Source organism: Oncorhynchus gorbuscha, linkage group LG18, assembly GCF_021184085.1.
Source record: "Oncorhynchus gorbuscha isolate QuinsamMale2020 ecotype Even-year linkage group LG18, OgorEven_v1.0, whole genome shotgun sequence".
Taxonomy (NCBI): domain Eukaryota; kingdom Metazoa; phylum Chordata; class Actinopteri; order Salmoniformes; family Salmonidae; genus Oncorhynchus; species Oncorhynchus gorbuscha.
Window position 1 is genome coordinate 14,729,136 of NC_060190.1, and position 24,775 is coordinate 14,753,910.

Consider the following 24,775-nt stretch of genomic DNA (forward strand, 5'->3'; position numbering starts at 1 on the left):
CCCCTCCTAACGTAATGTATGCAAAACATGACATATTGTGGCATAATTGTATTCTGTTGAGTTCTTCGCTCGAACAGACTCGTCCAGTTTCGTCACCGGTGCTCTTAACGGAGACGCCAACGAGGTGCTGTGTAACATCCTGTCAACCCCCCTACTTACTTACTTCCCTTAATTACTCATCACTTCCTAAAGCCATGCAAACAAAATACACAAAGCAAGAGAGATACTGAAGCGTATATAAACCCTGTTGTCACAACAGGCTTCCCGGCGGGCCAGGAGATCTGAAACCCAACTGCTTCTGCAGCAGACAAAGTTAACAGCATCTAGGTCCCAAATGGCACCCTATCCCCTATTTGGTGAACTACTGGGCCCTGGTGAACAAGTAGTGCACTGTGTAGGGTACCATTTGGGACACACAGCCAGCCAGTATCTCTACACTTGTGAGTGTTGAATTATTCAAAGGGGGGATTTAAATGGTCTGTGGGCGCACACAAGAACAGAACACCTCCCTGATCAACGATAATAGCCCCATGAAGCAGCCTCAAAGTGAGGTGTGATTGGTTGAAAGGGGTGGTGGTCTGATGCAAGAAGCAATCTGATTGATGGAGGCAGTACCGAGGGGGAGGGATTGTGGAAGTGAGAGCGGTGATTTTTTGCTGAATAAGGCAGTAAGGCCCAGAGATTGTGGTTTGAGAAGAGTGATCATGAACTCATACAGTTGGTTTTAGAGCTTTTTCTACCAGTGTCTCCCCAAATGTGCAAAGCCTGGTCCCAGATCAGTTTGTGCTCTCTTTCTAACTCGTACTGTTGGTCCGTAGAAGTTGGCACAAGAGAAAACCAAAAAGGGGCATTCACTAGGAACCAAACAGAAGCAAACGGGCTGAAACGGGAAGGGACCTACTGAACTTGTGCAATAAGAAACCCTGCTGCAAAATAACATTCACCCACAACACCCCGGGACAACGGATGTTAGAATGTGAGAGAATAGCACAGACTCGCTTACAAATCCTAAATCCTACAATCTTATCACCACAAAGTATGGACCACATACAAAAATATAACAAGTTAACCTTTAGGCTTAAACCTCTTATTAAGGCAGGTAGCCTAGTGGTTAGAGTGTTGGGCCAGTAACCAAATGGTTGCTGGATCAAATCCCAGAGCTGACAAGGTAAAAATCTGTCGTTCTGCCCCTGAGCAAGGCAGTTAACCCACTGTTCCCGAGAGCCGAAGATGTGGATGTCGATAAAGGCAGCCCTCCACACCTCTCTGATTCCGAGGGGTTGGTTTAAATGCGGAAGACACATTTCAGTTGAAGTCATTCAGTTGTACCACTGACTAGGTATCCCCCTTTCTCCTCATGAAAAATGCATTAAAATGTTAATTTGGAGAACAAAGAAGCTGCATGTGTTTCACACTTCCATCCTCCTTGGCACCTGGCAACTACGCGCTAAAAATCCTAATTAAAACAATTGGATTTGTTCAGTTGGACACTTAAACCAATGAGAGCATTTCTCTGCTTGTCAAGGGAAGGCTGTCGAGAGCTCGTGCTTTAACAGACGTGGGCTGCACCAAACTGTTACACACTCCAGTCAAGATTGCGTTTAGCGCGAGACACAATACCTAGATTGACACTTGTTTTTAAGAGTGAGAGTGTGTGTGTGTGTGAAGGTGTGGGTAGACCCTTTGTTCTTTCCTTTGAAGTGTTGCCAGGCTGAAGAGTGTGAGGACTTGGTAAGTGACTAGTACATAATCACGGCATCCGTGTGAGATGTGGGGTTTTTCTTGTTGAGGGGAGTAAGGGTTGAGGTTTCACGTTTTATTAGTCGCATGAACAGAATACACATGGTAATACAGCGTCCAATGGAATGCCCACTTGCAGGTTTTGTCTCGACAATGCAACAATAAGAAAAAATGACAATAAGAATATGAACATAAAGTCAACGTCTCAGTGGAATAGAATGTGCTGCGTAAGCACAATACAGGAAGGCACAATTTACTGTCCAATATTTGTTTGTGTCTAAACATCGCAGACACCGTTTAAGTCTCCATCTCATTTGCTTGTTCATTAACTTTCTTTTCACCAGGTAAGATGTTAGAGAAAACCAACTCTACGGCAACAATCATTTACAGGTTAAATCAGTCAATTTGAATCTGGGGCAGAATGTATTGTGAGGGAGCGATGGTGGTGGTGGTGGTGGGGGGCTGATAAAAGAAAATCCTCCTAAAATCATCTTGCAGTAGGAAAGAAAACCTTTGGGAGATGAAACACCACTGCAATAGAGAGATGATAGTTCCGCCCAAGCTCATCTACAGATGGATCAAAAGAGCAGGAAACAGAGAGATTTGCATCCCCAATGGCACCCTATTCCCTACGTCGTGCACTACTTCAAACGGGGGTCATTTTGGGACACATCCAGAGATTTGAGGGATTTCCACCTGGGCTTCACCTGTCTCTGTCTCAGAGAAGAGTTGCACATGACTGTGGATTGTGTTGAGGAGAAAGAGTACACCGGAGATGATAAATGTACAAGCCACGATGTTATCATGGTCAAATGCCCTTTCCTGAGACTGCAGCAGTGGCCCCTATTGTATATATTTTATTTTTTAAATACTGCGGCATCATACATTAGTCTATTGCAATGTTTCATACATTAGAGTCTGTTGCAGTGCCTCAAACATTAGAGTCTATTGAAATGTAATATCTAATAAGTCCTGTTTTTTTTACGGGGCTTCAGTGGGAAGCCCTAAAGCTGAGATGAACAGCTCTGGGGACTGCGAGGAACTGAGACTGCAGCAGTGACCCATAATGTCTATTTAAAAAAATACTGCGGCATCATACATTAGAGTCTATTGCAATGTTTCATACATTAGAGTCATTGCAACGTTTCATACATTAGAGTCATTGCAACGTTTCATACATTAGAGTCATTGCAACGTTTCATACATTAGAGTCATTGCAACGTTTCATACATTAGAGTCTTTGCAACGTTTCATACATTAGAGTCATTGCAACGTTTCATACATTAGAGTCATTGCAACGTTTCATACATTAGAGTCATTGCAACATTTCATACATTAGAGTCTTTGCAACGTTTCATACATTATTCTATTGCAACGTTTCATACATTTTTCTCTTGCAATGTTTCATACATTTTTCTCTTGCAATGTTTCTTACAAAAGTCTGTTGCAGTGCCTCATACATTAGAGTCTGTTGCAATGTAATATCTAATAAGTCCTGTTGTTTTTTACGGGGCTTCAGTGGGAAGCCCTAAAGCTGAGATGAACAGCTCTGGGGACTGCGAGGAACTGATGGTGTCAGCAGCAGGAAATACAAGGGCTCTCTCCAGCGCCAGGGGCCAACAGTGGTTATTACACCTTCTTAAGTAACAGCAGGCTTCTCCTCTGCAGTGGCTGGCCTGGGGGAGTCGTTTCACCTTAATTGCATTTGCACAAAAGTAATGGTCTCGAGGTGGGGAAAATGCCAGGGAAGAGGGAGAGTGTATGTGAGTGTGTGTGTGTGTGTGTGTGTGTGTAAGAACAAGAGAATGTATGTGAGTGTGTGTGTGTGTGTGTAAGAAAAAGAGAGTGTATGTGAGTGTGTGTGTGTGTGTAAGAACAAGAGAGTGTGTGTGTATGAAACTACATGACCTTTTCAACGCATAAACGCATAAAACCAAACAGACACACAGCAGAAGGAGAGAGAACAGTGTGTATGTTTAGTACCTTGTAGGCGATGCTGTTGAGGACCTTCATGGCCAAGTCGGACACCTCTGGGAACGGGTCGGCCGCCAGGTGCAGGAGAACCCTCCAGATCTGTGTGTAAACGCTGTTGAACGACACCCCTGCAACGACACACAGCATGATTAACCATATACATAATTATCCAGTATTCACAGACGTGACTTACCGTTAATACACACAGGCATACAGCATCAATTACAATCAATACGCACACACACTGAATTATCATTTCACATAATGACCCAACAGTGTGAACACCATCAATATACATTAGCGAACATCTACATTCTGTCTCCCATTCTCAACAAGCACGTAAACACAGCATGATTAGTATCAATATTTGATTAGCAACCATCAATAAGAGAGCCAACCTTCTCACCATCTCATTTTCTCATGTACACAGCATGATTTCCATAAACACTCAACAATCTCTCTCTCGCACAAACACAACATGCTTAGCGATCACACTCAAACACTGAATTCTCCATCATAATCATCATCGCATACAAACGTAACATCCAATTGATGCTAATCACCTGTCATCTAACATCCAAAAACATCCACACTGACTGGCCGTTGTCTCACTTCCCCTTCACTCAGTCATCTGCTGAGGTGCTGGAGCCAACATGGCCGCCGTGTCAGGTAATGCAACTCATTAATCAACACACACAATGAAGGCAGCTGGCTTCTGCAACATTGCTGATTGTGAGAGGAACATGACTGCCAATTGTCATCATCATGCGGAATATGAATGAGCAAGTGCTCTGCTATTGTCTTTTCTACCTACCGAGGGCGACAGGTCTGTGTGTTTGTGTATCAGAGAAAGTGTGTGTGTTCACTTTGGTGATTATTCCCTCCCTTCCCACCCAGGACTATCTCCCCTCTCCAACTTTTCTTTATCCATTTTCTTTCTCTCCTGTCGTCCTCTCTGCGGTGTCATCCCTCATTCCAAGCTGTCACTCAACCTGACAGAACACTGCAGTGCCGCTGAGCTGAGTTGGAGAGAGACGGTCACTCACCGGGCTTGGCCACGGAGGCGCTGTCAACATCAGTTAGTTTTGCTCCGGGCCTAAACCTGCCTGTCACCTTTCTCTTTGTATTAGGAGTGCCCCCCTCTTCTTGTAGTTCATTATTTTGGCACATTGACTCTCACTTTGCAAGGAACACAGCACTCCCTCTATCTAGTTTCCATGCTTTCTCCCTCTGTCTGATGCAATCTTCTGTTCGTCTCGACGGCCGGCAGTGAAGGTATCCAGCTGTTAATGCCCTTCTCCCTCTCCCCAGCACTTCACACTTGTAGACAGAGAACAGAATGAAAAGTGTCCTTAGGGAGTTGTCACTTCATACTGAGGGTAAGAGAGGACACGTTTTTAACCCCTAGACAGGACACACTCATCCTCCTCCAGAGGCTGTAGAATGAGGGACACGTGAGGGGAGGCGTGGCAGGCTATCACAAACTGTTGCGGCTAGCCAGTGCATTTCATAGACACACTGTGTGAAAATGCGTGGAGGCACATGTCGCAGCAAAAATCGGGAGCTCTGGTTAATAGTACTGCAGCAGATTGTAGTGTAGGCCGAGAGGGGGGTGAGAGCTGGAGGGGGAGAGCGGGGAGAGACAGGAAAGAGTACATGCGAGACAGATAGCAAAGGGGGGTAAGCAAGAGCGGAAGCATGAGAAAGAGAGAGAAAGAGAGCACGGAGAAAGAGAGAGAAAGAGAGCACGGAGAAAGAGAGAGAAAGAGAGCACGGGGAAAGAGAGAGAAAGAGAGCACGGGGAAAGAGAGAGAAAGAGAGCACGGGGAAAGAGAGCACGGGGAAAGAGGGAGATAGAGAGCACGGGGAAAGAGAGAGAAAGAGAGCACGGGGAAAGAGAGAGAAAGAGAGCACGGGGAAAGAGAGAGAAAGAGAGCACGGGGAAAGAGAGAGAAAGAGAGCACGGGGAAAGAGGGAGAAAGAGGGAGAAAGAGAGCACGGGGAAAGAGAGCACGGGGAAAGAGAGCACGGGGAAAGAGAAAGAGAGCACGGGGAAAGAGAAAGAGAGCACGGGGAAAGAGAGAGAAAGAGAGCACGGGGAAAGAGGGAGAAAGAGAGCACGGGGAAAGAGGGAGAAAGAGAGCACGGGGAAAGAGGGAGAAAGAGAGCACGGGGAAAAAGGGAGAAAGAGAGCACGGGGAAAAAGGGAGAAAGAGAGCACGGGGAAAGAGGGAGAAAGAGAGCACGGGGAAAGAGGGAGAAAGAGAGCACGGGGAAAGAGGGAGAAAGAGAGCACGGGGAAAGAGGGAGAAAGAGAGCACGGGGAAAGAGAGAGAAAGAGAGCACGGGGAAAGAGGGAGAAAGAGGGAGATAGAGAGCACGGGGAAAGAGGGAGAAAGAGGGAGATAGAGAGCACGGGGAAAGAGGGAGAAAGAGAGCACGGGGAAAGAGGGAGAAAGAGGGAGATAGAGAGCACGGGGAAAGAGGGAGAAAGAGGGAGATAGAGAGCACGGGGAAAGAGGGAGAAAGAGGGAGATAGAGAGCACGGGGAAAGAGGGAGAAAGAGAGCACGGGAAAGAGGGAGAAAGAGAGCACGGGGAAAGAGAGAGAAAGAGAGCACGGGGAAAGAGAGAGAAAGAGAGCACGGGGAAAGAGAGAGAAAGAGAGCACGGGGAAAGAGAGAGAAAGAGAGCACGGGGAAAGAGAGAGAAAAAGAGAGCACGGGGAAAGAGAGAGAAAGAGAGCACGGGGAAAGAGAGAGAAAGAGAGCACGGGGAAAGAGAGAGAAAGAGAGCACGGGGAAAGAGAGAAAGAGAGCACGGGGAAAGAGAGAGAAAAGAGCACGGGGAAAAAGAGAGAAAGAGAGAGAAAGAGAGAAAGAGAGAGAAAGAGAGCACGGGGAAAGAGAGAAAGAGAGCACGGGAAAGAGAGAGAAAGAGAGCACGGGGAAAGAGAGAGAAAGAGAGCACGGGGGGAAAGAGAGAGAAAGAGAGCACGGGGAAAAGAGAGAAAGAGAGCACGGGGAAAGAGAGAGAAAGAGAGCACGGGAAAGAGAGAAAGAGAGCACGGGGAAAGAGAGAAAGAGAGCACGGGAAAGAGAGAGAAAAAGACGGGAAAAAGAGAGAAAGAGAGCACGGGGAAAGAGAGAGAAAGAGAGCACGGGGAAAGAGAGAGAAAAGAGAGCAGAGAGAGAAAGAGAGCACGGGGAAAGAGAGAGAAAGAGAGCACGGGGAAAGAGAGAGAAAGAGAGCACGGGGAAAGAAAGAGAGAGGGGAAAGAGAAGAGAGCACGGGGAAAGAGAGAGAAAGAGAGCACGGGGAAAGAGAGAGAAAGAGAGCACGGGGAAAGAGAGAGAAAGAGAGCACGGGGAAAGAGAGAGAAAGAGAGCACGGGGAAAGAGAGAGAAAGAGAGCACGGGGAAAGAGAGAGAAAGAGAGCACGGGGAAAGAGAGAGAAAGAGAGCACGGGGAAGAGAGAAAGAGAGCACGGGAAAGAGAGAGAAAGAGAGCACGGGGAAAGAGAGAGAAAGAGAGCACGGGGAAAGAGAGAGAAAGAGAGCACGGGGAAAGAGAGAGAAAGAGAGCACGGGGGGAAACGGGAGAGAGAAAGAGAGCACGGGGGAAAGAGAGAGAAAGAGAGCACGGGGAAAGAGAGAGAAAGAGAGCACGGGAAAGAGAGAGAAAGAGAGCACGGGGAAAGAGAGAGAAAGAGAGCACGGGGGGAAAGAGAGCACGGGGAAAGAGAGAGAAAGAGAGCACGGGGGAGAGAGAAAGAGAGCACGGGGAAAAAGGGGAAGCACGGGAGAGAGAAAGAGAGCACGGGGAAAGAGAGAGAAAGAGAGCACGGGGAAAGAGAGAGAAAGAGAGCACGGGAGCAGGGAAAGAGAGAGAAAGAGAGCACGGGGAAAGAGAGAGAAAGAGAGCACGGGGAGAGAGAAAGAGAGCACGGGGAGAGAGAAAGAGAGCACGGGGAGAGAGAAAGAGAGCACGGGGAGAGAGAAAGAGAGCACGGGGAGAGAAAGAGAGCACGGGGAGAGAGAAAGAGAGCACGGGGAGAGAGAAAGAGAGCACGGGGAGAGAGAAAGAGAGCACGGGGAGAGAGAAAGAGAGCACGGGGAAAAGAGAGAAAGAGAGCACGGGAAAAAAGAGAGAAAGAAGCAGAGAGAGAAAGAGAGCACGGGGAAAGAGAGAGAAAGAGAGCACGGGGAGAGAGAAAGAGCACGGGGAGAGAGAAAGAGAGCACGGGGAGAGAGAAAGAGAGCACGGGGAAAGAGAGAAAGAGAGCACGGGGAGAGAGAAAGAGAGCACGGGGAGAGAGAAAGAGAGCACGGGGAAAGAGAGAGAAAGAGAGCACGGGGAGAGAGAAAGAGAGCACGGGGGAAAGAGAGAGAAAGAGAGCACGGGGGGAGAGAAAGAGAGACGGGGAGAGAAAGAGAGCACGGGGGAGGAAAGAGAGCACGGGGAGAGAGAAAGAGAGCACGGGGAAAGAGAGAGAAAGAGAGCACGGGGAAAGAGAGAGAAAGAGAGCACGGGGAAAGAGAGAGAAAGAGAGCACGGGGAGAGAGAAAGAGAGCAAAGGGAAAGAGAGACGGGGAAGAGAAAGAGAGCACGGGGAGAGAGAAAGAGAGCACGGGGAAAGAGAGAGAAAGAGAGCACGGGAAGAGAGAAAGAGAGCAGGGAAGAGAGAAAGAGAGCACGGGAGAGAGAAAGAGAGCACGGGGAAAGAGAGAGAAAGAGAGCACGGGGAAAGAGAGAGAAAGAGAGCACGGGGAAAGAGAGAGAAAGAGAGCACGGGGAAAGAGAGAAAGAGAGCACGGGGAAAAGAGAGAAAGAGAGCACGGGGAAAGAGAGAGAAAGAGAGCACGGGGAAAGAGAGAGAAAGAGAGCACGGGGAAAGAGAGAAAGAGAGCACGGGGAAAGAGAGAGAAAGAGAGCACGGGGAAAGAGAGAGAAAGAGAGCACGGGGAAAGAGAGAGAAAGAGAGCACGGGAAAGAGAGAGAAAGAGAGCACGGGGAAGAGAGAGAAAGAGAGCACGGGGAAAGAGAGAGAAAGAGAGCACGGGGAAAGAGAGAAAGAGAGCACGGGGAAAGAGAGCACGGGGAAGAGAGAGAAAGAGAGCACAGGGAAGAGAGGGAAAGAGAGCAGGGGAAAGAGAGAGAAAGAGAGCACGGGGAAAGAGAGAGAAAAGAGAGCACGGAAAAGAGAGAAAGAGAGCACGGGAAAGAGAGAAAGAGAGCACGGGGAAAGAGAGAGAAAGAGAGCACGGGGAAAAAGAGAAAGAGAGCACGGGGAAAGAGAGAGAAAGAGAGCACGGGGAAAGAGAGAGAAAGAGAGCACGGGAAAGAAGAGAAAGAGAGCACGGGGAAAGAGAGAGAAAGAGAGCACGGGAAAGAGAGAGAAAGAGAGCACGGGAAAAGAGAGAAAGAGAGCACGGGGAAAGAAAGAGAGCACGGGAAAGAGAGAAAGAGAGCACGGGGAAAAAGAGAGAAAGAGAGAGAAAGAGAGCACGGGGAAAGAGAGAGAAAGAGAGCACGGGGAAAGAGAGAGAAAGAGAGCACGGGGAAAGAGAGAGAAAGAGAGCACGGGGAAAGAGAGAGAAAGAGAGCACGGGGAAAGAGAGAGAAAGAGAGCACGGGGAAGAAAGAGAGAAAGAGAGAGAAAGAGAGCACGGGGAAAGAGAGAGAAAGAGAGCACGGGGAAAGAGAGAGAAAGAGAGCACGGGGAAAGAGAGAGAAAGAGAGCACGGGGAAAGAGAGAGAAAGAGAGCACGGGGAAAGAGAGAGAAAGAGAGCACGGGGAAAGAGAGAGAAAGAGAGCACGGGAAAGAGAGAGAAAGAGAGCACGGGGAAAGAGAGAGAAAGAGAGCACGGGGAAAGAGAGAGAAAGAGAGCACGGGGAAAGAGAGAGAAAGAGAGCACGGGGAAAGAGAGAGAAAGAGAGCACGGGAAAGAGAGAGAAAGAGAGCACGGGGAAAGAGAGAAAGAGAGCACGGGGGAAAGAGAGAGAAAGAGAGCACGGGGAAAGAGAGCACGGGGAAAGAGAGAGAAAGAGAGCACGGGGAAAGAGAGAGAAAGAGAGCACGGGGAAAGAGAGAGAAAGAGAGCACGGGGAAAGAGAGAGAAAGAGAGAGAAAGAGAGCACGGGGAAAGAGAGAGAAAGAGAGCACGGGGAAAGAGAGAGAAAGAGAGCACGGGGAAAGAGAGAGAAAGAGAGCACGGGGGAAAGAGAGAGAAAGAGAGCACGGGGAAAGAGAGAAAGAGAGCACGGGGAAAGAGAGAAAGAAAGAGAGACGGGGAGAGAGAAAGAGAGCACGGGAAGAGAGAGAAAGAGAGCACGGGAAAGAGAGAGAAAGAGAGCACGGGGAAAGAGAGAGAAAGAGAGCACGGGGAAAGAGAGAGAAAGAGAGCACGGGGAGAGAGAAAGAGAGCACGGGGAAAGAGAGAGAAAGAGAGCACGGGGAAAGAGAGAGAAAGAGAGCACGGGGAAAGAGAGAGAAAGAGAGCACGGGGAAAGAGAGAGAAAGAGAGCACGGGAAAGAGAGAGAAAGAGAGCACGGGGAAAGAGAGAGAAAGAGAGCACGGGGAAAGAGAGAGAAAGAGAGCACGGGGAAAGAGAGAGAAAGAGAGCACGGGGAAAGAGAGAGAAAGAGAGCACGGGGAAAGAGAGAGAAAGAGAGCACGGGGAAAGAGAGCACGGGGAAAGAGAGCACGGGGAAAGAGAGAGAAAGAGAGCACGGGGAAAAGAGAGAAAGAGAGCACGGGGAAAGAGAGAGAAAGAGAGCACGGGGAAAAGAGAGAGAAAGAGAGCACGGGGAAAGAGAGAGAAAGAGAGCACGGGGAAAGAGAGAGAAAGAGAGCACGGGGGAAAGAGAGAGAAAGAGAGCACGGGGAAAGAGAGAGAAAGAGAGCACGGGGAAAGAGAGAGAAAGAGAGCACGGGGAAAGAGAGAGAAAGAGAGCACGGGGAAAGGGGAAAAGAGCACGGGGAGAGAAAGAGAGCACGGGAAAGAGAGAGAAAGAGAGCACGGGAAAGAGAGAGAAAGAGAGCACGGGAAAGAGAGAGAAAGAGAGCACGGGGAAAGAGAGAGAAAGAGAGCACGGGAAAGAGAGAGAAAGAGAGCACGGGGAAAGAGAGAGAAAGAGAGCACGGGGAGAGAGAGAAAGAGAGCACGGGGAAAGAGAGAGAAAGAGAGCACGGGAAAGAGAGAAAGAGAGCACGGGGAGAGAGAAAGAGAGCACGGGGAAAGAGAGAGAAAGAGAGCACGGGGAAAGAGAGAGAAAGAGAGCACGGGGAAAGAGAGAGAAAGAGAGCACGGGGAAAGAGAGAGAAAGAGAGCACGGGGAAAGAGAGAGAAAGAGAGCACGGGGAAAGAGAGAGAAAGAGAGCACGGGGAAAGAGAGAGAAAGAGAGCACGGGGAGAGAGAAAGAGAGCACGGGGAAAGAGAGAGAAAGAGAGCACGGGGAGAGAGAAAGAGAGCACGGGGAAAGAGAGAGAAAGAGAGCACGGGGAAAGAGAGAGAAAGAGAGCACGGGGAAAGAGAGAGAAAGAGAGCACGGGGAGAGAGAAAGAGAGCACGGGGAAAGAGAGAGAAAGAGAGCACGGGGAAAGAGAGAGAAAGAGAGCACGGGGAAAGAGAGAGAAAGAGAGCACGGGGAAAGAGAGAGAAAGAGAGCACGGGGAAAGAGAGAGAAAGAGAGCACGGGGAAAGAGAGCAGAAAGAGAGCACGGGGAAAGAGAGAGAAAGAGAGCACGGGGAGAAAGAGAGCACGGGGAAAGAGAGAAAGAGAGCACGGGGAAAGAGAGAGAAAGAGAGCACGGGGAAAGAGAGAGAAAGAGAGCACGGGGAAAGAGAGAAAGAGAGCACGGGGAAAGAGAGAGAAAGAGAGCACGGGGAAAGAGAGAAAGAGAGCACGGGGAAAGAGAGAGAAAGAGAGCACGGGGAAAGGGAGAGCACGGGGAGAGAGAAAGAGAGCACGGGGGGAGGGAAAGAGAGCACGGGAAAAGAGAGAAAGAGAGCACGGGAAAGAGAGAGAAAGAGAGCACGGGGAGAGAGAAAGAGAGCACGGGGAAAGAGAGAGAAAGAGAGCACGGGGAAAGAGAGAGAAAGAGAGCACGGGGAAAGAGAGAGAAAGAGAGCACGGGAAAGAGAAAGAGAGCACGGGAAAGAGAGAGAAAGAGAGCACGGGAAAGAGAGAGAAAGAGAGCACGGGGAAAAGAGAGAAAGAGAGCACGGGGAAAGAGAGAGAAAGAGAGCACGGGGAAAAGAGAGAAAGAGAGCACGGGGAAAAGAGAGAGAAAGAGAGCACGGGGAAAGAGAGAGAAAGAGAGCACGGGGAAAGAGAGAGAAAGAGAGCACGGGAAAGAGAGAGAAAGAGAGCACGGGGAAAGAGAGAGAAAGAGAGCACGGGGAAAGAGAGAGAAAGAGAGCACGGGGAAAGAGAGAGAAAGAGAGCACGGGGAAAGAGAGAGAAAGAGAGCACGGGGAAAGAGAGAAAGAGAGCACGGGGAAAGAGAGAAAGAGAGCACGGGGAAAGAGAGAGAAAGAGAGCACGGGGAAAGAGAGAGAAAGAGAGCACGGGGAAAGAGAGAAAGAGAGCACGGGGGAGAGAGAAAGAGAGCACGGGGAAAGAGAGAGAAAGAGAGCACGGGGAAAGAGAGAGAAAGAGAGCACGGGGAAAGAGAGAGAAAGAGAGCACGGGGGAAAGAGAGAAAGAGAGCACGGGGAAAGAGAGAGAAAGAGAGCACGGGGAAAGAGAGAGAAAGAGAGCACGGGGAAGAGAGAGAAAGAGAGCACGGGAAAGAGAGAGAAAGAGAGCACGGGGAAAGAGAGGAAAGAGAACGGGAAAGAGAGAGAAAGAGAGCACGGGGAAAGAGAGAGAAAGAGAGCACGGGGGAAAGGAGGAAGCAGAGAGAGAAAGAGAGCACGGGGAAAGAGAGAGAAAGAGAGCACGGGGAAAAAGAGAGAGAAAGAGAGCACGGGGAAAAGAGAGAAAGAGAGCACGGGGAAAGAGGGGAAAGAGAGAGAAAGAGAGCACGGGGAAAGAGAGAGAAAGAGAGCACGGGAAAGAGAGAGAAAGAGAGCACGGGAAAGAGAGAGAAAGAGAGCACGGGGAAAGAGAGAGAAAGAGAGCACGGGGAGAGAGAGAAAGAGAGCACGGGGAAAAGAGAGAAAGAGAGCACGGGGAAAAAGAGAGAAAGAGAGAGAAAGAGAGACAGAGAGAGAAAGAGAGCACGGGGAAAGAGAGAAAGAGAGCACGGGGAAAGAGAGAGAAAGAGAGCACGGGGAAAGAGAGAGAAAGAGAGCACGGGGAAAGAGAGAGAAAGAGAGAGAAAGAGAGCACGGGGAAAGAGAGAGAAAGAGAGCACGGGGAAAGAGAGAGAAAGAAGCACGGGAGAGAGAAAGAGAGCACGGGGAAAGAGCACGGGGAGAAAGAGAGCACGGGGAAAAGAGAGAAAGAGAGCACGGGGAGAGAGAAAGAGAGCACGGGGAAAGAGAGAGAAAGAGAGCACGGGGAAAGAGAAAGAGAGCACGGGGAAAGGAAGAGAAAGAGAACGGGAAAGAGAGAAAGAGAGCACGGGGAAAGAGAGAAAGAGAGCACGGGGAAAGAGAGAAAGAGAGCACGGGGAAAGAGAGAGAAAGAGAGCACGGGGAAAGAGAGAGAAAGAGAGCACGGGAAAGAGAGAGAAAGAGAGCACGGGAAAGAGAGAGAAAGAGAGCACGGGGAAAGAGAGAGAAAGAGAGCACGGGGAAAGAGAGAGAAAGAGAGCACGGGGAAAGAGAGAGAAAGAGAGCACGGGGAAAGAGAGAGAAAGAGAGCACGGGGAAAGAGAGAGAAAGAGAGAGAAAGAGAGAAAGAGAGAGAAAGAGAGCACGGGGAAAGAGAGAAAGAGAGCACGGGGAAAGAGAAAGAGAGAAAGAGAGAAAGAGAGGAAAGAGAGAGAAAGAGAGCACGGGGAGAGAGAAAGAGAGCACGGGAAGAGAGAGAAAGAGAGCACGGGGAAAGAGAGAGAAAGAGAGCACGGGAAAAGAGAGACGGGGAAAGAGAGAGAAAGAGAGCACGGGAAAAGAGAGAAAGAGAGCACGGGGAAAGAGAGAGAAAGAGAGCACGGGGAAAGAGAGAGAAAGAGAGCACGGGGAAGAGAGGAGAAAGAGAGCACGGGGAAAGGAGAAAGAGAGCACGGGGAAAGAGAGAGAAAGAGAGCACGGGGAAAGAGAGAGAAAGAGAGCACGGGAAAGAGAGAAAGAGAGCACGGGGAAAGAGAGAGAAAGAGAGCACGGGAAAAGAGAAAGAGAGCACGGGAAAGAGAGAGAAAGAGAGCACGGGGAAAGAGAGAGAAAGAGAGCACGGGGGAGAAGAAAGAGAGCAGAAGAAAGAGAGCACGGGGAAAGAGAGAGAAAGAGAGCACGGGGAAAGAGAGAGAAAGAGAGCACGGGGAAAGAGAGAGAAAGAGAGCACGGGGAAAGAGAGAGAAAGAGAGCACGGGGAAAGAGAGAGAAAGAGAGCACGGGGAAAGAGAGAGAAAGAGAGCACGGGGAAAGAGAGAGAAAGAGAGCACGGGGAAAGAGAGAGAAAGAGAGCACGGGGAAAGAGAGAGAAAGAGAGCACGGGGAAAGAGAGAGAAAGAGAGCACGGGGAAAGAGAGAGAAAGAGAGCACGGGGAAAGAGAGAGAAAGAGAGCACGGGGAAAGAGAGAGAAAGAGAGCACGGGAAAGAGAGAGAGAAAGAGAGCACGGGAAAGAGAGAGAAAGAGAGCACGGGGAAAGAGAGAGAAAGAGAGCACGGGGAAAGAGAGAGAGAAAGAGAGCACGGGAAAGAGAGAGAAAGAGAGCACGGGGAAAGAGAGAGAAAGAGAGCACGGGAAAGAGAGAAAGAGAGCACGGGGAAAGAGAGAGAAAGAGAGCACGGGGAAAGAGAGGAAAGAGAGCACGGGGAGAGAGAGAAAGAGAGCACGGGGAAAGAGAGAGAAAGAGAGCACGGGAAAGGGGAAAGAGAGCACGGGGAAAGAGAAGAAAGAGAGCACGGGGAAAGAGAGAGAAAGAGAGCACGGGAAAGAGAGAAAGAGAGCACGGGAAAGAGAGAGAAAGAGAGCACGGGGAAAGAGAGAGAAAGAGAGCACGGGGAAAAGAGAGAAAGAGAGCACGGGGAGAGAAGAGAGAGAAAGAGAGCACGGGAGAGAGAAAGAGAGCACGGGAAAGAGAGAGAAAGAGAGCACGGGGAAAGAGAGAGAAAGAGAGCACGGGGAAAGAGAGAGAAAGAGAGCACGGGGAAAGAGAGAGAAAGAGAGCACGGGGAAAGAGAGAGAAAGAGAGCACGGGGAAAGAGAGAGAAAGAGAGCACGGGGGGAAAGAGAGAGAAAGAGAGCACGGGAAAGAGAGAGAAAGAGAGCACGGGGGAAAGAGAGAAAGAGAGCACGGGGAAAGAGAGAGAAAGAGAGCACGGGGAAAGAGAGAGAAAGAGAGCACGGGGAAAGGGAAAGAGCACGGGGAAAGAGAGAGAAAGAGAGCACGGGAAAGGGAAAGAGAGCACGGGGAGAGAGAAAGAGAGCACGGGGAGAAAAGAGAGAGAAAGAGAGCACGGGGAAAGAGAGAGAAAGAGAGCACGGGAAAGAGAGAGAAAGAGAGCACGGGGAAAGAGAAAGGAAAGAGCAGGGGAAAGAGAGAGAAAGAGAGCACGGGGAAAGAGAGAGAAAGAGAGCACGGGGAGAGAGAAAGAGAGCACGGGGAAAAAGAGAGAAAGAGAGCACGGGGAAAGAGAGAGAAAGAGAGCACGGGGAAAGAGAGAGAAAGAGAGCACGGGAAAGAGAGAAGAGAGCACGGGGAAAGAGAGAGAAAGAGAGCACGGGGAAAGAGAGAGAAAGAGAGCACGGGGAAAGAGAGAGAAAGAGAGCACGGGGAAAGAGAGAGAAAGAGAGCACGGGGAAAGAGAGAGAAAGAGAGCACGGGGAAAGAGAGAGAAAGAGAGCACGGGGAAAGAGGAGAAAGAGAGCACGGGGAAAGAGAGAGAAAGAGAGCACGGGGAAAGAGAGAGAAAGAGAGCACGGGGAAAGAGAGAGAAAGAGAGCACGGGGAAAGAGAGAGAAAGAGAGCACGGGGAAAGAGAGAGAAAGAGAGCACGGGGAAAGAGAGAGAAAGAGAGCACGGGGAAAGAGAGAGAAAGAGAGCACGGGGGGAAAGAGAGAGAAAGAGAGCACGGGGAAAGAGAGAAAGAGAGCACGGGGAAAAGAGAGAAAGAGAGCACGGGGAAAGAGAGAGAAAGAGAGCACGGGGAAAGAGAGAGAAAGAGAGCACGGGGAAAGAGAGAGAAAGAGAGCACGGGGAAAGAGAGAGAAAGAGAGCACGGGAAAGAAAGAGAGAGAAAGAGAGCACGGGGAAAGAGAGAGAAAGAGAGCACGGGAAAGAGAGAGAAAGAGAGCACGGGGAAAGAGAGAGAAAGAGAGCACGGGGAAAGAGAGAGAAAGAGAGCACGGGGAAAGAGAGCACGGGGAGAGAGAAAGAGAGCACGGGAGAGAGAAAGGGCAAGAGAGAGAAAGAGAGCACGGGGAAAGAGAGCACGGGAGAGAGAAAGAGAGCACGGGGAGAGAGAAAGAGAGCACGGGGAAAGAGAGAGAAAGAGAGCACGGGGAAAGAGAGAGAAAGAGAGCACGGGGAAAGAGAGAGAAAGAGAGCACGGGGAAAGAGAGAGAAAGAGAGCACGGGGAAAGAGAGAGAAAGAGAGCACGGGGAAAGAGAGAGAAAGAGAGCACGGGGAAAGAGAGAGAAAGAGAGCACGGGGAAAGAGAGAGAAAGAGAGCACGGGGAAAGAGAGAGAAAGAGAGCACGGGGAAAGAGAGAGAAAGAGAGCACGGGGAAAGAGAGAGAAAGAGAGAAAGAGAGCACGGAGAAAGAGAGAGAGAGAGCACGGAGAAAGAGAGCACGGAGAAAGAGAGAGAAAGAGAGCACGGGAAAGAGAGGAAAGAGCACGGGGAGAGAGAAAGAGAGCACGGGAAAGAGAGAGAAAGAGAGCACGGGGAAAGAGAGAGAAAGAGAGCACGGGGAAAGAGAGAGAAAGAGAGCACGGGGAAAGAGAGAGAAAGAGAGCACGGGGAAAGAGAGAGAAAGAGAGCACGGGGAAAGAGAGAGAAAGAGAGCACGGGGAAAGAGAGAAAGAGAGCACGGGGAAAAGAGAGAAAGAGAGCACGGGGGAAAGAGAGAGAAAGAGAGCACGGGGAAAAGAGAGAGAAAGAGAGCACGGGGAAAGAGAGAGAAAGAGAGCACGGGGAAAGAGAGAGAAAGAGAGCACGGGAAAGAGAGAGAAAGAGAGCACGGGGAGAGAGAAAGAGAGCACGGGGAAAGAGAGAGAAAGAGAGCACGGGGAAAGAGAGAGAAAGAGAGCACGGGGAAAGAGAGAGAAAGAGAGAGAAAGAGAGCACGGGGAAAGAGAGAGAAAGAGAGCACGGGGAAAGAGAGAGAAAGAGAGCACGGGGAAAGAGAGAGAAAGAGAGCACGGGAAAGAGAGAAGAGAGCACGGGGAGAAGAAAGAGAGCACGGGGAAAGAGAGAGAAAGAGAGCACGGGAAAGAGAGAGAAAGAGAGCACGGGGAAAGAGAGAGAAAGAGAGCACGGGGAAAGAGAGAGAAAGAGAGCACGGGGAAAGAGAGAGAAAGAGAGCACGGGGAAAGGGGAAAGAAAGAGAGAAAGAGAGCACGGGGAAAAGAGAGAAAGAGAGCACGGGGAAAGAGAGAAAGAGAGCACGGGGAAAAAGAGAGAAAGAGAGAGAAAGAGAGCACGGGGAAAGAGAGAGAAAGAGAGCACGGGGAAAGAGAGAAAGAGAGCACGGGGAAAGAGAGAGAAAGAGAGCACGGGGAAAGAGAGAGAGAGAGCACGGGGAAAGAGAGAGAAAGAGAGCACGGGGAAAGAGAGAGAAAGAGAGCACGGGGAAAGAGAGAGAAAGAGAGCACGGGGAAAGAGAGAGAAAGAGAGCACGGGAAAGAGAGAGAAAGAGAGCACGGGGAAAGAGAGAGAAAGAGAGCACGGGGAAAGAGAGAGAAAGAGAGCACGGGGAAAGAGAAAGAGAGCAGAAAAGAGAAAGAGGGGAAGAGAAAGAGCACGGGGAAAGAGAGAGAAAGAGAGCACGGGGAAAGAGAGAGAAAGAGAGCACGGGGAAAGAGAGAGAAAGAGAGCACGGGGAAAGAGAGAAAGAGAGCACGGGGAAAGAGAGAGAAAGAGAGCACGGGGAAAGAGAGAGAAAGAGAGCACGGGGAAAGAGAGAGAAAGAGAGCACGGGGAAAGAGAGAAAGAGAGCAGAGAAAAAGAGCACGGGGAAAAGAGAGAAAGAGAGCACGGGAAAGAGAGAGAAAGAGAGCACGGGGAAAGAGAGAGAAAGAGAGCACGGGGAAAGAGAGAGGAGAAAGAGAGCACGGGGAAAAGAGAGAAAGAGAAAGAGAGAAAGAGAGCACGGGGAAAAGAGAGAAAGAGAGCACGGGGAAAAAGAGAGGAAAGAGAGAGAAAGAGAGCACGGGAAAAGGGAAAGAGAGAGAAAGAGAGCAGAGGAAAGAGGGGAAAGAAAGAGAGAGAAAGAGAGCACGGGGAAAGAGAGAGAAAGAGAGCACGGGGAGAGAGAAAAGAGAGAAAGAGAGCAGAGAGAGAAAGAGAGCACGGGGAAAGAGGAAAGAGAACGGGGAGAGAGAAAGAGAGCACGGGGAAAGAGAGAGAAAGAGAGCACGGGGAAAGAGAGAGAAAGAGAGCACGGGAAAGAGAGAGAAAGAGAGCACGGGGAAAGAGAGAGAAAGAGAGCACGGGAAAGAGAGAAGAGAGCACGGGAAAGAGAGAGAAAGAGAGCACGGGGAAAGAGAGAGAAAGAGAGCACGGGGAAAGAGAGAGAAAGAGAGCACGGGGAAAGAGAGAGAAAGAGAGCACGGGGAAAGAGAGAAAGAGAGCACGGGAAAGAGAGAGAAAGAGAGCACGGGGAAAGAGAGAGAAAGAGAGCACGGGGGGGAAAGAGAGGAAAGAAGACGGGGGAGAGAAAGAGAGCACGGGGAGAGAGAAAGAGAGCACGGGGAGAGAGAAAGAGAGCACGGGGAAAGAGAGAGAAAGAGAGAGAAAGAGAGCACGGGGAAAGAGAGAGAAAGAGAGAGAAAGAGAGCACGGAGAAAGAGAGCACGGGGAAAGAGAGAAAGAGAGCACGGGGAAAGAGAGAGAAAGAGAGCACGGGGAAAGAGAGAGAAAGAGAGAGAAAGAGAGCACGGGGAAAGAGAGAGAAAGAGAGAGAAAGAGAGCACGGAGAAAGAAGCAGAGAGAGAAAGAGAGCACGGGGAAAGAGAGAGAAAGAGAGCACGGGAAAGAGAGAGAAAGAGAGCACGGGGAAAGAGAGAGAAAGAGAGCACGGGGGGAGAAGAGAGAGAAAGAGAGCACGGGGAAAGAGAGAGAAAGAGAGCACGGGGAAAAGAGAGAAAGAGAGCACGGGGAAAGAGAGAGAAAGAGAGCACGGGGAAAGAGAGAGAAAGAGAGCACGGGGAGAGAGAAAGAGAAAGGGGAAAGAGAGAAAGAGAGCACGGGAAAGAGAGAGAAAGAGAGCACGGGAAAGAGGAGAAAGAGAGCACGGGGAGAGAGAAAGAGAGCAGGGAAAGAGAGAGAAAGAGAGCACGGGGAAAGAGAGAGAAAGAGAGCACGGGGAAAGAGAGAGAAAGAGAGCACGGGGAAAGAGAGAAAGAGAGCACGGGGAAAGAGAGAAAGAGAGCACGGGGAAAGAGAGAGAAAGAGAGCACGGGAAAGAGAGAGAAAGAGAGCACGGGAAAGAGAGAAAGAGAGCACGGGGAAAGAGAGAGAAAGAGAGCACGGGGAAAGAGAGAGAAAGAGAGCACGGGGAAAGAGAGAGAAAGAGAGCACGGAGAAAGAGAGCACGGGGAGAGAGAAAGAGAGCACGGGGAAAGAGAGAGAAAGAGAGCACGGGGAAAGGAGAAGAGCACGGGAAAGAGAAAGAGAGCACGGGGAAAGAGAGAGAAAGAGAGCACGGGGAAAGAGAGAGAAAGAGAGCACGGGGAAAGAGAGAAAGAGAGCACGGGGAAAGAGAGAAAGAGAGCACGGGAAAGAGAGAGAAAGAGAGCACGGGGAAAGAGGAGAAAGAGAGCACGGGGAAAGAGAGAGAAAGAGAGCACGGGAAAAGAGAGAAAGAGAGCACGGGAAAGAGAGAGAAAGAGAGCACGGAGAAAGAAAGAGCACGGGAAAGAGAGAAAGAGAGCACGGGGAAAGAGAGAGAAAGAGAGCACGGGGAAAGGGAAAGAGAGAGAAAGAGAGCACGGGAAAGAGAGAGAAAGAGAGCACGGGGAAAAGAGAGAGAAAGAGAAAGAGAGGGAGAGCACGGGGAAAGAGAGAAAGAGAGCACGGGGAAAGAGAGAGAAAGAGAGCACGGGAAAGAGAGAAAGAGAGCACGGGAAGAGAGAGAAAGAGAGCACGGGGGAAAGAGAGAGAAAGAGAGCACGGGGAAAGAGAGAGAAAGAGAGCACGGGGAAAAGAGAGAAAGAGAGCACGGGAAAGAGAGAGAAAGAGAGCACGGGGAAAGAGAGAGAAAGAGAGCACGGGGAAAGAGAGAGAAAGAGAGCACGGGGAAAGAGGGAAAGAGAGCACGGGAAAGAGAGAGAGAGAGACGGGGCACGGGGAAAGAGAGAGAAAGAGAGCACGGGGAAAGAGAGAGAAAGAGAGCACGGGGAAAGAGAGAGAAAGAGAGCACGGGGAAAGAGAGAGAAAGAGAGCACGGGGAAAGAGAGAGAAAGAGAGCACGGGGAAAGAGAGAAAGAGAGCACGGGGAAAGAGAGAGAAAGAGAGCACGGGGAAAGAGAGAGAAAGAGAGCACGGGAAAGAGAGAGAAAGAGAGCACGGGGAGAGAGAAAGAGAGCACGGGGAAAGAGAGCACGGGGAAAGAGAGAGAAAGAGAGCACGGGGAAAGAGAGAAAGAGAGCACGGGGAAAGAGAGAGAAAGAGAGCACGGGAAAGGAGAAAGAGAGCAGAGAGAGAAAGAGAGCACGGGGAGAGAGAAAGAGAGCACGGGGAAAGAGAGAGAAAGAGAGCACGGGGAAGAGAAAGGAAGAGAAAGAGAGCACGGGGAAAGAGAGAGAAAGAGAGCACGGGGAAAGAGAGAGAAAGAGAGCACGGGGAAAGAGAGAGAAAGAGAGCACGGGGAGAGAGAAAGAGAGCACGGGGAAAGAGAGAGAAAGAGAGCACGGGGAGAGAGAAAGAGAGCACGGGGAAAGAGAGAACGGGGAGAGAGAAAGAGAGCACGGGGAAAGAGAGAGAAAGAGAGCACGGGGAAAGAGAGAGAAAGAGAGCACGGGGAAAGAGAGAGAAAGAGAGCACGGGGAAAGAGAAAGAGAGCACGGGGAAAGAGAAAGAGAGCACGGGGAAAGAGAGAGAAAGAGAGCACGGGGAAAGAGAGAGAAAGAGAGCACGGGGAAAGAGAGAGAAAGAGAGCACGGGGAAAGAGAGAGAAAGAGAGCACGGGGAAAGAGAGAGAAAGAGAGCACGGGGAAAGAGAGAGAAAGAGAGCACGGGGAAAGAGAGAGAAAGAGAGCACGGGAAAGAGAGAGAAAGAGAGCACGGGGGAAGGAAAGAAGCAGAGAGAGAAAGAGAGCACGGGAAAGAGAGAGAAAGAGAGCACGGGAAAGAGGAGAAAGAGAGCAGAGAGAGAAAGAGAGCACGGGGAGGGAAAGAGAGAGAAAGAGAGCACGGGGAAGGGGAAAGAGAGAGAAAGAGAGCACGGGGAAAGAGAGAAAGAGAGCACGGGAAAGGAGAAAGAGAGCACGGGAGAAAGAGAGCACGGGGAAAGAGAAAGAGAGCACGGGAAAGAGAGAGAAAGAGAGCACGGGGAGAGAAAGAGAACGGGAGGGAAAGAAGCACGGGAGAGAGAAAGAGAGCACGGGGGAGAGAGAAAGAGAGCACGGGGAGAGAGAAAGAGAGCACGGGGAAAGGGGAAGCAGAGAGAAAGAGAGCACGGGAAAGAGAGAAAGAGAGAGGGAGAGAGAAAGAGAGCACGGGGAAAGAGAGAGAAAGAGAGCACGGGGAAAAGGGAAAGAGAGAGAAAGAGAGCACGGGGGGAAAGAGAGCACGGGGAAAGAGAGCAAGAGGGAAAGAGAGAGAAAGAGAGCACGGGGAAAGAGAGAGAAAGAGAGCACGGGGAAAAAGAGAAAGAGAGCACGGGAAAGAGAGAGAAAGAGAGCACGGGGAAAGAGAGAGAAAGAGAGCACGGGGAAAGAGAGAGAAAGAGAGCACGGGGAGAGAGAAAGAGAGCACGGGGAGAGAGAAAGAGAGCACGGGGAAAGAGAGAGAAAGAGAGCACGGGGAAAGAGAGAGAAAGAGAGCACGGGGAAAGAGAGAGAAAGAGAGCACGGGGAAAGAGAGAGAAAGAGAGCACGGGAAAGAGAGAGAAAGAGAGCACGGGGAAAGAGAGAGAAAGAGAGCACGGGGAGAGAGAGAGAGAGAGCACGGGGAAAGAGAGCAGAGAGAGAGAAAGAGAGCACGGGGAAAGAGAGAGAAAGAGAGCACGGGAAAGAGGGAAAGAGAGCACGGGGAAAGAGAGAGAAAGAGAGCACGGGGAAAGAGAGAGAAAGAGAGCACGGGGAAAGAGGAGAAAAGAGCACGGGAAAGAGAGAGAAAGAGAGCACGGGGAAAGAGAGAGAAAGAGAGCACGGGGAAAGAGAGAGAAAGAGAGCACGAAAGGGAAAGAGAGAGAAAGAGAGCACGGGAAAGAGAGAGAAAGAAAGAGCACGGGGAAAGAGAGAGAAAGAGAGCACGGGGAAAGAGAGAGAAAGAGAGCACGGGGAAAGAGAGAGAAAGAGAGCACGGAAAGAGAGAGAAAGAGAGCACGGGAAAGAGAGAGAAAGAGAGCACGGGGAAAGAGAGAAAGAGAGCACGGGGAAAAGAGAGAAAGAGAGCAAGGGAAAGAGAAAGAGAGCACGGGGGAGAGAGAAAGAGAGCACGGGAAAGAGAGAGAAAGAGAGCACGGGGAAAAGAGAGAAAGAGAGCACGGGGAAAGAGAGAGAAAGAGAGAAAGAGAGCACGGGGAAAGAGAGAGAAAGAGAGCACGGGAAAAGAGAGAAGAGAGGAAAGAGGAGAAAGAGAGCACGGGAAAGAGAGAAAGAGAGCACGGGAAAGAGAGAAAGAGAGCACGGGAAAGAGAGAGAAAGAGAGCACGGGAAAAGAGAGAAAGAGAGCACGGGGGGAAAGAGAGAGAAAGAGAGCACGGGGAAAAGAGAGAGCACGGGGAAAAGAGAGAAAGAGAGCACGGGAAAGAGAGAGAAAGAGAGCACGGGGAAAGAGAGAGAAAGAGAGCACGGGGAAAGAGAGAGAAAGAGAGCACGGGGAAAAGAGAGAAAGAGAGCACGGGAGAGAAAGAGAGCACGAGAGAAAGAAGCAGAGAGAGAGAAAGAGAGCACGGGAAAGAGAGAGAAAGAGAGCACGGGGAAAGAGAGAAAGAGAGCACGGGAAAGAGAGAGAAAGAGAGCACGGGGAGAGAAAGAGAGCACGGGGAGAGAAAGAGAGCACGGGGAGAGAGAAAGAGAGCACGGGAAAGAGAGAGAAAGAGAGCACGGGAAAGAGAGAGAAAGAGAGCACGGGGAAAAGAGAGAGAAAGAGAGCACGGGAAAGAGAGAGAAAGAGAGCACGGGGAAAGAGAGAGAAAGAGAGCACGGGGGAAGAGAGAGAAAGAGAGCACGGGGAAAGAGAGAGAAAGAGAGCACGGGGAGGAGAAAGAAACGGGGAAAAGAGAGAGAAAGAGAGCACGGGGAAAGAGAGAGAAAGAGAGCACGGGGAAAAAAGAGAGAAAGAGAGCACGGGAAAGAGAGAAAGAGAGCACGGGGAGAGAGAAAGAGAGCACGGGAAAGAGAGAGAAAGAGAGCACGGGGAAAGAGAGAGAAAGAGAGCACGGGGAAAGAGAGAGAAAGAGAGCACGGGAAAGAGAGAGAAAGAGAGCACGGGGAAAGAGAGAAAGAGAGCACGGGAAAGACGGGGAGAGAAAGAGAGCACGGGGAAAGAGAGAGAAAGAGAGCACGGGAAAGAGAGAGAAAGAGAGCACGGGGAAAGAGAGAGAAAGAGAGCACGGGGGAAAGAGAGAGAAAGAGAGCACGGGGAAAGAGAGAGAAAGAGAGCACGGGGAAAGAGAGAGAAAGAGAGCACGGGGAAAGAGAGAAAGAGAGCACGGGAAAGAGAGAGAAAGAGAGCACGGGGGGAAAGAGAGAGAAAGAGAGCACGGGAAAGAGAGAGAAAGAAGCACGGGGAAAGAGAGAGAAAGAGAGCACGGGGAAAGAAAGAGAGAGAAAGAGAGCACGGGGAAAGAAGAGAGAGCACGGGAAAAGAGAGAAAGAAGCAGAGAGAGAAAGAGAGCACGGGGAAAGAGAGAGAAAGAGAGCACGGGGAAAGAGAGAGAAAGAGAGCACGGGAAAGAGAGAGAAAGAGAGCACGGGGAAAGAGAGAGAAAGAGAGCACGGGGAGAGAGAGAGAGCAGAGAGAGAGAAAGAGAGCACGGGAAAGAGAGGGAGCACGGAGAAAGAGAGCACGGGAAAGAGAGAGAAAGAGAGCACGGGGAAAGAGAGAAAGAGAGCACGGGGAAAAGAGAGAGAAAGAGAGCACGGGGGGAAAAAGAGAGAGAAAGAGAGCACGGGGAAAGAGAGAGAAAGAGAGCACGGGGGGGAAAAGCACGGGGAAAGAGAGAGAAAGAGAGCACGGGAAAGAGAGAGAAAGAGAGCACGGGGAAAGAGAGAGAAAGAGAGCACGGGGAAAGAGAGAGAAAGAGAGCACGGGGAAAGAGAGAGAAAGAGAGCACGGGGAAAGAGAGAGAAAGAGAGCACGGGGAAAGAGAGAGAAAGAGAGCACGGGGAAAGAGAGAGAAAGAGAGCACGGGGAAAGAGAGAGAAAGAGAGCACGGGGAAAGAGAGAGAAAGAGAGCACGGGGAAAGAGAGAGAAAAGAGAGCAGGGAAAGAGAGAGAAAGAGAGCAGGGAAAGAGAGCACGGGGAAAAGAGAGAGCACGGGGAAAGAGAGAGAAAGAGAGCACGGGGAAAGAGAGAGAAAGAGAGCACGGGGAAAGAGAGAGAAAG

At 50.5% G+C, this 24,775-nt stretch overlaps 1 protein-coding gene across 6 annotated transcripts in view; it reads right to left on the reverse strand.

The window, feature by feature from the left end:
* The window catches only part of LOC124003457 (regulatory-associated protein of mTOR-like), a 254,307-nt gene that overhangs the window by 27,196 nt on the left and 202,336 nt on the right, over positions 1 to 24,775 (reverse strand). For all 6 annotated transcript variants that reach the window (XM_046311732.1, XM_046311730.1, XM_046311729.1 and 3 more), the window contains exon 22: positions 3,724 to 3,842. In XM_046311732.1, coding sequence (XP_046167688.1) covers positions 3,724 to 3,842 — 119 coding nt within the window. The remainder of the gene's footprint in view (positions 1 to 3,723; positions 3,843 to 24,775) is intronic.